The sequence below is a fragment of the Nannospalax galili genome, unplaced genomic scaffold, assembly GCF_000622305.1.
Source record: "Nannospalax galili isolate Female #2095 unplaced genomic scaffold, S.galili_v1.0 scaffold95, whole genome shotgun sequence".
Taxonomy (NCBI): domain Eukaryota; kingdom Metazoa; phylum Chordata; class Mammalia; order Rodentia; family Spalacidae; genus Nannospalax; species Nannospalax galili.
This window is the reverse complement of record NW_008342393.1, coordinates 2,066,587-2,080,726: the sequence shown is the minus strand read 5'-3', so window position 1 is coordinate 2,080,726 and position 14,140 is coordinate 2,066,587. Positions and strand designations below refer to the sequence as shown.

General features: G+C 45.0%; 1 protein-coding gene across 3 annotated transcripts in view; it reads left to right on the top strand.

Moving 5' to 3' along the window:
- Plekhm1 (pleckstrin homology and RUN domain containing M1) overlaps positions 1–14,140 on the top strand; it is a 54,616-nt gene that overhangs the window by 20,344 nt on the left and 20,132 nt on the right. For 2 of the 3 annotated variants that reach the window (XM_029566038.1, XM_008838248.2), the window contains one exon: positions 4,252–4,648. In XM_029566038.1, the coding sequence (XP_029421898.1) occupies positions 4,252–4,648 (397 nt within the window). The remainder of the gene's footprint in view (positions 1–4,251; positions 4,649–14,140) is intronic. The other variant, XM_029566037.1, reaches the window with a different exon arrangement.

Sequence of the window (14,140 nt, the reverse complement as noted above, 5' to 3'; positions counted from 1 at the left end):
ATAAGTGTCTTACCTGTGTGTATGTAAACACACCACATGCATGCAAAGCCCACATAGACCAGAAGAGGGCATCAGATTCCCTGAAACTAGAGTTACAGGCAGTCGTTAGGACAGTTGTTAGCAGGTAGCCACCATGTGGATGTTGGAAATTAAACATGGATTTTGGGCAAGAACAGCCATACTCTTAACTGATGAGCCATCTCTTCAGCCCTGTTACTGTTCATTTAACACACCACATGCATGCAAAGCCCACATAGACCAGAAGAGGGCATCAGATTCCCTGAAACTAGAGTTACAGGCAGTCGTTAGGACAGTTGTTAGCAGGTAGCCACCATGTGGATGTTGGAAATTAAACATGGATTTTGGGCAAGAACAGCCATACTCTTAACTGATGAGCCATCTCTTCAGCCCTGTTACTGTTCATTTTTGAGGCAGGGTCTTCCCTAAACTGCCCACACTGCCACACCCTAAACAGCACTGCCTGGGCAGTGCTAGAATTACTGGCATGAGCCCATATGCTGTGCTTCTTGATCTGTTTTTAGAGTGAGACCTTAGAGCAAGCACCAGCAGCCCAGGGTATGGTGGTACAGACCTTTAATCCCAGCAGAGGCAGACAGATCTCTGTGAGTTTGAGGCCAGCCTAGGCTACATAGTGAATTCCAGGCCAGCCAGGGCTACATAGTCAGACCCTGTCTCCAAACAAACAAACAAAAAACTAGAAAAAAAAGAACCAGCACTTACTCACATCCCCTATAATGATTCTTCACATCTTTTACATTGTCTCTGATTAATCACTTCTCATTCATTTTTTTCTCATACACATAAAATTATAAATTTATATAAATTCTATAAAGCAATGAATTTTGGAGCTGGTGAGATAGCTCAGAGGGTAAAGGCATTCACTGTAGCACAAGCCTGACAATCTGAGTTTGAGCCCTAGATCCCACAAAAAAATGGAAGGAGAGAACCAATTCCACAGAGTTGGCCTCTGACCTCCACGTGTGCCCCCCTCACAATAATAATAATAATAATAATAATAATAATAATAATAATAGAGGAAGAAGAATAAAAACTTTGGGGGGAGTGTTGAGACAGGATCTCCCTGCCTCCCCAGCTGGCCTGGAACTGGCTATATAGGCTAGACTGACCTCAATCTCACATTTCCTGTCTCTGTCTCCTCAGTGCTGGAATTAAAGGCATGTGCCACCACACCTGGCTCAGTGTGTCGTTTAAAATCTAGATACTGCATATGAGAGAAAATGTGTAATACTTGTCTTTCTGAGTCTTTGTTTGTTAACTTGATCATTTCCATTTCCATCCATTTTCCTGCAAATGACAGTTTTGTTCTTTATGGCTATATATCTACCACATTTTCTTATCTAGTCACCTGCTGTTGAGCAGCTAGGCTGACTCTGCAGCTCGGCTATTATGAACAGTGATACAGAAAGACTTTATTTCCTTTGGACTCTATCCAGGGGTGGTATGGGTGGACCATATGTAGTACTGGATTTTTTTGGTTTGTTTTTTTTTTTGTTTTGTTTTGTTTTGTTTTGAGACAGGATCTCCCTGTAGCCTCAGCCGACCTGGAACATAGACCAGGCTAGCATCGCTTCCACAGAGATCTGCCTGCCTCTGCCTCCCAAGCGCTGGGATTAATGGCATGTACTACCACTCTTAGCCTGGTTTTGTTTTGAGGAAGCCCTATACTGATTTCCATAGCTCTAGACTGCATTCCCACCAACACAGTACAAAGATTCTACCTTCACCTACCTTTCTTATCAAGATAAGTTCACATATTGTAAGAGTTACTTTTGGGTTTTTTTAAATTTTTTGTTTTTATTTTATGTGTATGAGTGTATTGCCTGCATGTGTGTAAGTGCACCCGTGTCATACGATGTCCTGCAGAGGTCAGAAGAGGGCATCAGATCCCCTGGAACTGGACTCATGGACAATTGTTAGCTGCCATGTGGGTACCGGGAATCGAACCTGGGTCCCCTGCAAGAGCAGCCAGTGCTCTTAACTGCTGGGTCATCTCTCCAGCCCCTCTTCTGTTTTTTTAAAGACAGGATCTTACTATCTGACTGGCATGGAACTTACCAGGCTGGCCTCAAACTTGTTGCATTCTTGTTTCCTCTGCTTAAGTGCAGGGATTATAGGCATGAGCTAAAATACCCAGCTGCAATATCACTACAATCTTTTTTTTTTAATTTTTATTTTATGTGTATTAGAGTATATTGCCTGCATGAATGTAAGTACACCCATGTCGTGCAGTGCCCACAGAGGTCAGAAGAGGGTATCTGATCCCTTGGAACTGGAGTTATGATGATTTTTAGTCGCCATGTGGGTACTGGGAACTGAACCCCTGCAAAAGCAGCCAGTGCTCTCAACCACTGAGCCATCTCTCCAGCCCCAAAAGTTTGAGGGGTTTTTTTTCCAATTAAATTACATTTGGTTAATTGACTGATTATTTTGTATGTAGTGTGTATATATATGTATTTGGACATATACGTGCCACAGAGTGCATATTGAGGTCAAAGGACAATATGTGGTAGTTAGTTTACTCCTTCCACCGGGTAGGTCCTGGTATTAAACGCAGGTTGTCAGGCTTGGCAGCTAGTGCCTCCACCATGAGCCATCTCACCAGCCCCTCACACACAAAAGTTTTAAATTTTGATGAGGTCCAATTTATTTTTATTGTTTGCTCATGGTTTAGATGTCACATCTCAGAAATCATTACCTAATTCAAAGATACAATATTTGTTTGTTTATCTTTATTTATTTATTTATTATTTATTTTTGGTCTTGTTGAGACAGGGTCTCCCTGTAGCCCCAGCTGACCTGGAACTCTCTATGTAGTTCAGGCTGGCCTCAAACTCACAGAGACCTGCCTGCCTCTGCCACCTGAGTGCTGGGATTAAAGGTATGTGCCACCACACCCAGCTCTATATTTTCTTCTAAGAGTGTTATATAGTTTTAGGTCTTATATTTAGATCTTTGATTCATTTTGTAGATGGAATGAGATAGCAATCCAACTTTCTTTCCCATGTGATTGTCCACTTATCCCAGCACCATTTGTTGAAAAGACTGTTCCTTAAGTCATTGAAATGTCTTGTCCTATGAAACTCATTTGCTCATATATAATGCTCTAGGTTGGCCACCAGTTGACTCTGTTGTCTTGAAATGTCATTGGGATCAGAATGGTAGAGGTACACACAGAGCTCAGTGGCAATCCGGCAAGCAGTTTGCTTCCCAAGGTCATTTCCATTGTCGCCATCAAGGGGAGCTTTTATAACTAAGCCATTTGGGTAGATCCATGCTGTCTTTGGGCTCTAGGCAGCCTTGTTGCCCTTAGAACCTGCACGTATACATGATATACTCTGATTTGGTAAATGGAAGAGCAGACAGTAGATAGTTTATTTTAGAAAAGGAGCAGGGGTTCCCAGAAACCCCAGGAGAGGGAAGAGCAGTCACTAGTCAGGGCACATTCCAGAAGGTGCAGAAGCGTGTTTATATGTGTTTAAAGGCAGTATTGCTGTCTCCCTGTGACGCCTGTGAGGGGACGAGTGGCAACCCCACAAGGAGGCATGAGTAAATGTACTTCCCGTGCCCTGTACACACCTTTAGACACTATGCAAAATCACTGAGCTCTAGCAGTTTGGGGGATGTAAGGTTGCTCTGACCCCTCACCACCTAGACCACCTTTGAGAGGTACCAGCCCTTGCACCTCACTGCAGCCTGGTGCCCATAGCTGTCTCATAGACAAAGTACGTCCTCATCTCACCTTTGCCCTTTCCCAGGGAACAGTGTTAGTGCATCAGCTCTTAGCTTTTGAGGAACCCCACTCTGACACTATCTGATCAGGAGGCTCTGCCACAGATGGCACTGGGGAAACCATTGTCCACACATCCGTGTTTGGCCGGGCAGGCTCTCCAAGCCCACAGCTAACCTGTTCAGAATGGAGTCAGTTCCCACTCACATCAAGTGCTCTTTTCTGCCACATAAGTGTGCCACGTGTGTCACATGGGGGCCCCACAGCTCACCTGCCCACTCACGGTGCTCAAGTCTTAACTCTGTGAGAAGCATCAGAGGAGGGCTGTGTGGGAGCCAGGGAATGCAGTAATTAAAGAGTGTTGTTTTGTTTAGTTTTTAAATAGTAAATCAGTAGTTTTCTGAACTCACCACTGCTCCAGTGGCCTTAGGCATTCCAGCCATCAACTTGTCACACAGATTTCTTTGTTCGAAAACTTCTAGGGTGTTGTCGGAATTCAGCAAAGCCCAGGTAAACTCTGTGCCAAGCAGTGGACCAAGCCAAGAGACAAAGATCCCCAAACTCCAGACTTCTCTCTCCCTCCACAGCCTTGCTACCAGCACAGGCCTGCACTTTGAGGGACCTGCAGGTCTCCTTCCTGCCCAAGCATCCTCTGGGACCCCAGGTGGTGGCCACAAGCAGCAGCTACTTCCCCAGGAACCTGAAATCCCACCCGAGCAGCAGCTGGGCACTGCCCAAGCTGTCCCTGCAGGGAACACTTCAGACCAGCAGCCTTCTAGTCCTGTGGGCAGCACAGCTGGCCAAGGGAGTGGCCAGCAGAAGGTCCTGGAGCATGGTGGAGTCAGACCGAAGCTTGTGGCTTCTTCTCCCACCAGTCTGGTGAGTGTGCGGGCTGTCCGGAGGGGTCTTAGGGAAATGACCCAAAGCTGAAGTTGGATTTCTCCAGCTGGGGACCCAGAGTCATTCTGCCTTCTCATTAGCCTCCCTGTCCCTGAATGGGGCAGTGTTAACAGCATGGTAATGATGAGTAAGTATGTCTTGTTGTGTCAGTAGTAGAAATGAGCCAGGCACAGTGCTGCTGGCTTCCCACCTGTATTTCTAATCACAGCCACTCTGAAGAAAGTGAGTCCCATCTGTTACCACACTCTGCTTCTTTGTTTTGTTTTGCTTTTTGTCATTGTTAATTGTTATTTTTTTAAGACATGATCTCACTATATGACCCAGACTGGCCTTAAACTCACGGTGTATTCCAGGCTGGCCTCTAACCTGTGATCTTGCAGTCCTGCTTCAGTCATGCATTGTGATTACAGGCATTCACCACAACACCACACTCCAGTATCCCTTTTTTTTTTTTTTTTTTTGTCTTTTTGAGCCAGGGTCTCCCTGTAGCCCCAGCTGGCCTGGAACTCACTATGTAGACCAGGCTGTCCTTGAACTCAAGAGATCTGCCTGCCTCTGCCTCCCGAGTGCTGGATCTAAAGGCGTGCACCACCATGCCCAGCTCATTATCTGCTTTTAACCACCACCATTATTCACAGGATACACTTTGTCTCCCTGCGCCTTGATTTTTCTTTTTAGGAATTAAAATTAAATTTTTATAAAATATTGGTTTAGAAAATGCTCATTTTTCAACATGTACAGGTTATAAAGTGCATATAATCAAATATGGCAGTCACCAATCCATATGTGGCTATATTGGGCACTTAAAATGTGTCCCGTCCCCAGCTGAGTGTGGTTATACATGCCTGTAATCTCAGTACTCTGAGGGTGAAACAGGAAGAGCTCGGGTTTGTGGCTATATAGTGAGAGCCTTTATTCAAAAAAAAAGAGAGAAAAAAAAAATACGACCAATCCAAATTGAGATGTGTTGGGTAAAATAAGCACTGAATTTTGACATTGTATGAAAGAAAGGATATAAAATCTCTAAATAATTTTTTGTTATCTACATGTTAAAATGAAAATATTTTGAATATATTGGGATAAATATATTGGCTTCAAACTCACTGTGTAGCTGAGGATAATCTTGAACTCCTGAACCTGCTGCCCCCATCTCCCAAGTGCTGGGCTTACAGGTGTGTGCCACTACATTCACTGTGTTAAACTTTTAATTTGTATTTCAGGAGACTGAGGCAGGTGAATCTCTTTGAGTTCAAGGCCAGTCTGGTCTACATAGTGAATTCCAGGCCATCTGGGGCTACAGGAAGACCCTGTCTCAAAAAGACCAAATATATATGTATCCGGGCATGGTGGCACATGCCCTTAATCCCAGCACTTGGGAGGCAGAGGCAGGCTGATCTCGAAGCCAGCCTGATTTATATAGTGAGTTCCACGTCAGCTGGGACTATAGGGAGACCCTATCTCAAAAAGACAAAAGCATTTATTTGCATATTTATTTATTTGTGTGTGTGCACATGAGCGCATAGTGCACCTGTAGAAGTCAGAGTACACTTAGCAAGAGTTGGTTCTCTCCTTCTGCTCTCTGGGTCACAGGGCTAGAACTCAGGTCGGCATCTTGATGCCAAGGACTTTTACTCACTGAGTCATCTCACCAGCACACGATTTATTTAAAAAATTAATTTCACCTATTTTCTTTTTACTTTATTTATTTTATGTGTACAAGTGTATTGCCTGCATGTCAGTATACCTGTGTCATGCACTGCCCGAGGAAGTCAGAAAAGAGCGTTGGATCCCCTGAAACTGGAGTTACTGAATGGTTGTTAGCTGCCATGTGGGTGCTGGGATTTGAACCCAGGTCCTCTGCAAGAGCTCTTAACCACTGAGCAATCTCTCCAGCCCCCTTCTTTTTACTTTTTTAACATGGCTCTTAGAACATTTAAAACTGTATATATGTGCTCACATTATATTGTTGGACAGCACTGTTCTAGAATAAGCCAATCTCATTTGTCAAGAACTTGAGAAAAGCCAGCCCTGGCATCTCCTTGAAAGAGCTGTGAGTGAGGAGGCTTGACTGTAGAACCAGTGAAACCCAATTCCAAGGCTGTGGATTCAAGTTCCTTAGCTTCTTATATTTGTTCCTGTGTGGACTTTGGTGTTTCCTTAGCAACGTTACTGACTGGCTCATATGGAGTGTTTGCAGCTAAGGAAACGTGTGTGGCATGTATGACGGAAGCCCCAGCTGTCTAACCAGAGCAAGTGAAGCAGGACAGCTGCTCAGGAATGTTCTGGGAGACTATGGAGGGGAAAGAGAGGGGAGAGTGAACACCAGGGGAGGGTACTCCCCTCTCTGGTTGCACAGTGACTCCAGTATGGAGGGCAAAACAGGGTTGTGAAGAGCAGAGGCAGGAATTTGTGTACCGGTGTGCTCAAAGCCTGGGTCCCCTCAGCTGCTCTCTGGGACTGTGATGTTACTGTTTCAGCTCCACCCATGCTCCTCCCCCTTTGGGTAGTAATTTCTGGATCACGGGACTTAGAATGGCCAGAAGCTTGAAGCAGAGAAACAGAGTTCAGGGACATGGCTTCCCTGCTCTTTTTTTCTCCTGTCTTCACTCAGGCCCCTCAGTATCCTCCTGCCTTTACCCCTGAGTGCTGGAATTAGAGGCATGCAACACTATGCCCAGCCGTTTCCCCTACTTTTAAGCTGACTTTTTAAAGTATAATTCACATACCATGTAAAAGTATAATTTAATGATTTTAGTGTATTTATGATTGTGTAGCCATTACCACAATATAATTTTAGAGCATTTTAAGCCCCCATTAAAGAAACCTTCTATTAGCAGTCAATCCTCTCCACTCTCCTCCCTCTACCTCACTCCCCTCAACTTCTGCGACCACTAATCTATCTTGTCTCAATGGATTTGTCTGTTTTAGAAATTTCCTATAAATAGAAATAGATAATATGTGATCTTTTGTGACTACATTCTTTAGTTTAGGAAGATATTTGTGTTTTTGTGTGAGTGCATATGTGGGTGTGGGTGCACATGTATATGTGCAGACCAGAGGTGTGCTGTTACCTCTACCTTTTAAATGGGTGCTGGGGATCCTAACTCGGGTCCTTATGCGTGGAAAGCAAGCATTTTACTAGCTGAGCCAGCTCCCTTAGCATGGCTTTTTTTTTTTTTTTTTGGTCTTTTCGAGACAGGGTCTCCCTGTAGCCCCAGCTGGAACTCATTATGTAGACCAGGCTAGCCTCGAACTCACAGAGATCGATTTGCCTCTGCCTCCCAAGTACTGGGATTAAAGGCGTGCACCATCATGACTGGCTTAGTATTGCATTTTTAAGATTTATTTAGTTGAACATGATGGCTCATGTCTGTAATTCTAGTGCTTAGAAGGCAGAAGCAGAAGGATCATGAGTTTGAGGTCAGCTTAGGCTACACAAGCAAGACCTTATCTAAAAAATAGGGTTCACCCATGTTATAACATGTATCAGTTCTTCATCTCTTTTATTGCTAAGTAATACCCCATGGTGTTTTCCTGACTAGGTCATCTGATATTTATACATTTATTAATTGATGTGTATTTGGATTATTTTCACTTTTTGGGTATTATAAATTTTGTTACAAACATGCAGTACAATGTTTTGTGTGGGCATATGGTTTTAATTCTCTTGGACACATAAGATTCTACTAGGAGTAGAATTTTTGAATCATATAGTAACTTTGTATTTAAGCTTTTTGGAACTGCCAAACTGTTTTCCAAAGCAGCTGCCTGGTTTACATTGCTACCAATGTATTTCTCCACATCCTTGCCAACAGTTGTTATCTAGTTTTAAGTGAATATATTATTATAGTCAACCTGGTAGGTGAGAAGTGGTAGTTTATCATGGTTTTAATTTGTGTGTCTCTGATGGCTACAGATATCAATGCCCTTTCATTTGCTTATTGGCCGTTTTATCCTCTTATGTAAAGTAGCATCCCATTCTTAAATTGAATTTATATGCTTTTTTTCTGGGTTTTTGAGGCAGGGTCTCTTGTCTCAGGCTGGCCTCATACTTGCCATGTTCCCAGTTGAGGATGACTTCGCACTTCTGACCCTCCTGCCTCCACCTTCAGAGTACTGGGATTACAAATGTGTGCCATCATGCTCATGGTATGAGTCGTGAATCAAACCTAGGGTTTCGCTCATGTTAAATAAGAATTGGACCAACTGTGTTATATGCCCAGCCTTGTTTAAATCTCTTAATGTTTTTTGTTTGAGCAAAAGTTTCTTTCTTTCTTTTTTTTCGTCTTTTTGACACAGGGTCTCCCTGTAGCCCTAGCTGGCCTGGATTCGCTATGGAGACCAGGCTGGCCTCAAACTCAGAGATCCGCCTGCCTCGGCCTCTTGAGTGCTGGGATTAAAGGTGTACACCACCGTGCCTAACGAGCAAAAGTTTTTAATTTGGGGGGTTAGGGATAAAGCTTAGTGGTAGAACACTTGCCCTGTATATATGAGACCTTCTATTCAGTTTCTAGCACTATGCGAAACACAAAAAATACTTAGACATGATGGTAGATTCCTGTAATCCCAGCACTGCAGAGTCTGACACAGGCGGATTTCAGGTTGCAGACCAGGTGAGATTCTTAAAAAAGAAAAACTGATACTCTGCCATGCTGTCTGTGCTAGCCTTGAACTCACAGCAGTCGTTGTGCCTCAACCTTCCACTTACTGGGACCACTTGCATGTACCACCATGCCCAGGTTAAAAGGAAATTTTTACTTTAATCATGTTTAATTTATCAGCCTTCTTGTTTATGATTTGCCTGTTCCATTTAAAAAATCTTTGTTAATCTGAGACCTCTGAAGGCCTTCCTCTATGTTTCCTTGTAGAAGCTTATCTTGCACAGTTAGATTTATGATGTACGTGGGATTAATTTTTATATCTGGTATGAGGTACAGGGGTGCGTGTGTGTGTGTGTGTGTGTGTGTGTGTGTATGGGTTTTTTGAGATCGGGTCTCACTATGTATTCCTGGTTGGCCTAGAACTCGCTATGTAAACTAGGCGGGCCTCAAACTACAGAGATCTGCTTGTCTCTGCCTCTTGAGTGTTAGGATTCAGTTTATATTTTGTAAGAAAAAAATTTTTTTTTACATGTGCTTATGTATGTATTTAGCGTGGGTGAGCATGTGTGCTTGTACACATGTGCCACAGCACACAAATGGAGGTCCGAGAACATCTTGCAGGAGTAGACTCTTTCCTTCCACCCCATGTGGGTTCTAGGGATCAACTCAGGCTGTTAGTCTTGGTGGAAAGTAAATGAATTTTATGAGATCTTGAAGGTAGTGACCAGGCAATCACCAAGGCATGCTGAAAGCTGAAAGGCTGTGTAACACCTGACTCAGGCTGCAGGGAGAGAGATGCTTCCTGGGGTTGGTGCCTGTGCCCCAACAGGGCTCCAAAATGTGGCTTGACCGTGGTGATTTCGCTCCTGCCCAGAGTCTGGCTTCTGTTCTGGAGGCCCAGACACTTGTCATGGTCCCAGGACTGATGGGATTGGACAGCTAACCTGTCACCAAAATTCTTCCTATGCTCACTAAGTTCTGATCCTCCTGCTTCCTGTTAGCTCCCTAGACAAAGCAAGCTGCTTTCAGCCTCCTGCTTTTACAGTCACTGTCCCTTGTGCCTGGATCTTTCCCGACTTGCTCCTGTGCTCCTGTCTCAACCTTTCTGGACTCCAGGGTCTAAGAAGTGCCATCCCAGTGACTGTCCTATTCATCTGTTCTGCTTTGTTTATAGCACTTATCATGATGTGCATTCAGACTCTTTGTCTTTGTTGTTGACTGGAGTGGTTTGGGCGCCATCAAGTTCTTACAGCCCTGAAAACCATTTCTCCTTTCCTTTTTAAATGTTTTGTTTGTGATTCATTCAACACAAAGCATTGACTGTGAGCCAAGTGCACCGATGTTATGAATACAGTGATGAACAGGACAGAAAAGAGACCTGCCCTTTGGGGACAGACACCAGATTAGACAAACAATGATGCACCGTGATTACACTACAGCTCAGTGCTGGGGAGGAAAGAGCCAGGGAGTGGGAGCTCCCGAGGGTGACTAAACTTGACCTGGTTACTGCCCCACACACCACCTGCCTGTGGCATGGGGTTCCCTCCTGCAGCTGAGGTATAGGCAATCCCTTTGCCTGGCATAATGAAGACAGCCTGGATAGAAAGTCCAGTATTTTGAAAGGGTCCAGAGACCTGACATTGCATCCCTCAGCCAAATCCCCCAGGACATCCTGACACCTAGTAACTCAAGGTGGCATTCCTCTGTCTTGGCTCCCTGATGGCAGGTGTAGATCCCAGGTCAGTGGTGATCTCCCCACAGTCAAGGGAACAAAGAGCTAGCCAGACGAGGGGCCCTAAAAGAGCAGGCATGGGAGTGTGTCAGGGAGAGGTGAGAGAAAAGAGTAACAGCGGTGATGGTGATAGCCCTCTGTGATTACTAGGCGCTCTTGTGCTCTTTCCCATTCCAGGGGTCAAAACCCCCTTCAGTGCTCTCTCCAAGGAACCTGCTCCCCATGTTTTTTCCATTGCTTGAGAGAAACAAAGACTTTCTCTAGAGAATCATCTAGTAGCTGTTCTGTGGTCAGTGGAATCTGAACATTTCTTAGTATTCTCCCTCTGATCAGTGGAAGAGAAGCCCTCATGACTTAGAGTCATAAGTTCACATTTGTCTCCATCCCTCCAGTTCCTTCTACCCACCTTGTTACTTTGACATTGAAGTCATTGGAGAGTCAAGATTTAGTCCCTTGGGATTTAGTCCCTTGAGAGATAGTTCAATGGGTAAAGTTGGCCTCAGACTTCCACGTAAGCACGGTAGTACATATGCCCAAATATACACACACGTGCATGCATGCACGAACGCACACGTGTCTTTTTTTATAGCTCTGTGCCATGCACTTTTACTTGACATTATCAAGAAAATGACAATTCCCAATAGCCTTAGAGATGACAGGATGAGAGTGAGCAGAGAGTACCCCTGGGGCCCAGTCGGGGTGACTGGCCTGGTGGAAGATGAGTGAGGATGTGAGCTGGGGTCCTGTAAAGCAGCTTCCAGTAAGTGGTGATGGGTGACCTCTAGTGGAGTCCTAAGGGATAATAGCCTCTCTGATTAGGGCCATGAGCAGGGACTGCTCATGGCAGGATCACCAAGTGTGTGTGAGACCATGAGGACAGCCATGTGACTGCTAGAAGCTATTTGTCCCATCCATTTTCCTCAGGGAATCATCTGGGTGTTGGTGACCCAGACAGACTTTGTTCAGAATTCGGTTTCACATGGACCTCAGCAGCCCCACTGACTGACACATTATCCTGCTCCTGGCTGTGTCAGGGAGAGGTGAGAGAAAAGAGTAACAGCGGTGATGATGATAGCCCTCTGTGATTACTGGGTGCTCTTGTGCTCTTTCCCATTCCAGGGGTCAAAACCCCCTTCAGTGCTCTCTCCAAGGAACCTGCTCCCCATGTTTTTTCCATTGCTTGAGAGAAACAAAGACTTTCTCTAGAGAATCATCTAGTAGCTGTTCCGTGGTCAGTGGCCACTGAAGATTTCTTAGTATCTCCCTCTGGTCAGTGGAAGAGAAGCCCTCACAACTTAGTCATAAGTTCACATTTGTCTCCATCCCTCCAGTTCCTTCTACCCACCTTGTTACTTTGACACTGAAGTCATTGGAGAGTCAAGAATTAGTCCCTTGGGATTTAGTCCTTTGAGAGATGGGTCAATGTGTAAAGTTGGCCTCAGACTTCCACGTAAGCACCATGGTACATATGCCCAAATACACACACACATATGCATGCACGCACGCACGCACACACTCACGCACGTGTCTTTTTTATAGCTCTGTGCCATGCACTTTTACTTGACATTATCAAGAAAATGACAATTCCCAATAGCCTTAGAGATGACAGGATGAGAGTGAGCAGAGAGTACGCCTGGGGCCCAGTCGGGGTGACTGGCCTGGTGGAAGATGAGTGAGGATGTGAGCTGGGGTCCTGTAAAGCAGCTTCCAGTAAGTGGTGATGGGTGACCTCTAGTGGAGTCCTAAGGGATAATAGCCTCTCTGATTAGGGCCATGAGCAGGGACTGCTCATGGCAGGATCACCAAGTGTGTGTGAGACCATGAGGACAGCCATGTGACTGCTAGAAGCTATTTGTCCCATCCATTTTCCTCAGGGAAACATCTGGGTGTTGGCGACCCAGACAGACTTTGTTCAGAATTCGGTTTTACATGGACCTCAGCAGCCCCACTGACTGACACATTATCCTGCTCCTGGCAGAAGGAAGCACCTGTGACTTTGGAGAGACCCCTAAAGAAGAGGCCCTGGGGGACCCAGTTCTGGGAAACTCCCCCTAGTGCATGAATCAGAACTCACCTCTTTTAGATTCAAGGAGTCTTGTTGTATCTGAATGTATTAAACTGTCCAAACTAGCCCTTCCGATGCAGCTCCAGCCTGGACTCTCTTCCCTGTCTACCTCAGCAGGAAGGGTACCCTGGATTTAGGGTTGGAAATAGCAATGTCAGAGTGAGGTTGGTAATACTTGACAGAGCAGCAGGGCTGGTCCTATCCCTGGTGTGACTCATTCCCTTTGTGTAGACCACCACTTAGTGCAGTCGGCCAGCTTCCTTGCCTCTGCTCTCCCCTGCGCAGGGACAGAAAGGCAGAGAGGGCTTACAACAGTGAAGAAAAAGGAACTAGACACTGTTCCCACAAGGCCACTGAACCCAGATGTACCCAACTTCCCCTGTCAATGAGCACCTTCAGACTTGGAGAGCACAGCAGACAGGGAGGGCCAGGGCCTACCTGCTGGGGTCTTCGGGCGCTCCCTAAATGTAGGGAGCAGAGTTACAAGCAGCCAGTGAGAACTGAACCCATGCACACGCCCCCCTCATCTCAAACTCTTTTCCAAGGTTGAAAAGTCTGAGGTGCTAGGACAGCTATTTCCTCCTGCAAGAAAATCAAGTTGCACCCCTTCCTTACATCTTACACAAAAGCTGACTCAAAATGGGTCACAGAAATGTAAGATCTAAAATTATAAAGCTCTTAGCAGAAACGTAGGAGTAAATCTTTGTGGCAATGGCTTTAGCGGTAATTTCTTAGATAAAACACTAGGAGCACAGACCAAAAAAAAAAAGAAAAGCTGTTAGACTTCAAATTAAAAAACCGTTGTGCTGGGGCTGGAGAGATGGCTCAGCGGTTAAGAACACTGGTTGTTCATGCAGATGACCCACGTTCGAATCCTAGCACCCACATGGCCACTAACAACTGTAACAATTGTAACTCCAATTCCAGGGGATCCCACAGCCTCTTCTGACCTCCATGGGCATTGTGTGACACGGGTTCACTTACCTAAATGCAGATAACACACGCATACATATAAAAATGAAAATAATAAAAAAATTTAAATATAATAAAATTAAAAAAAAAAAACCTTTGTG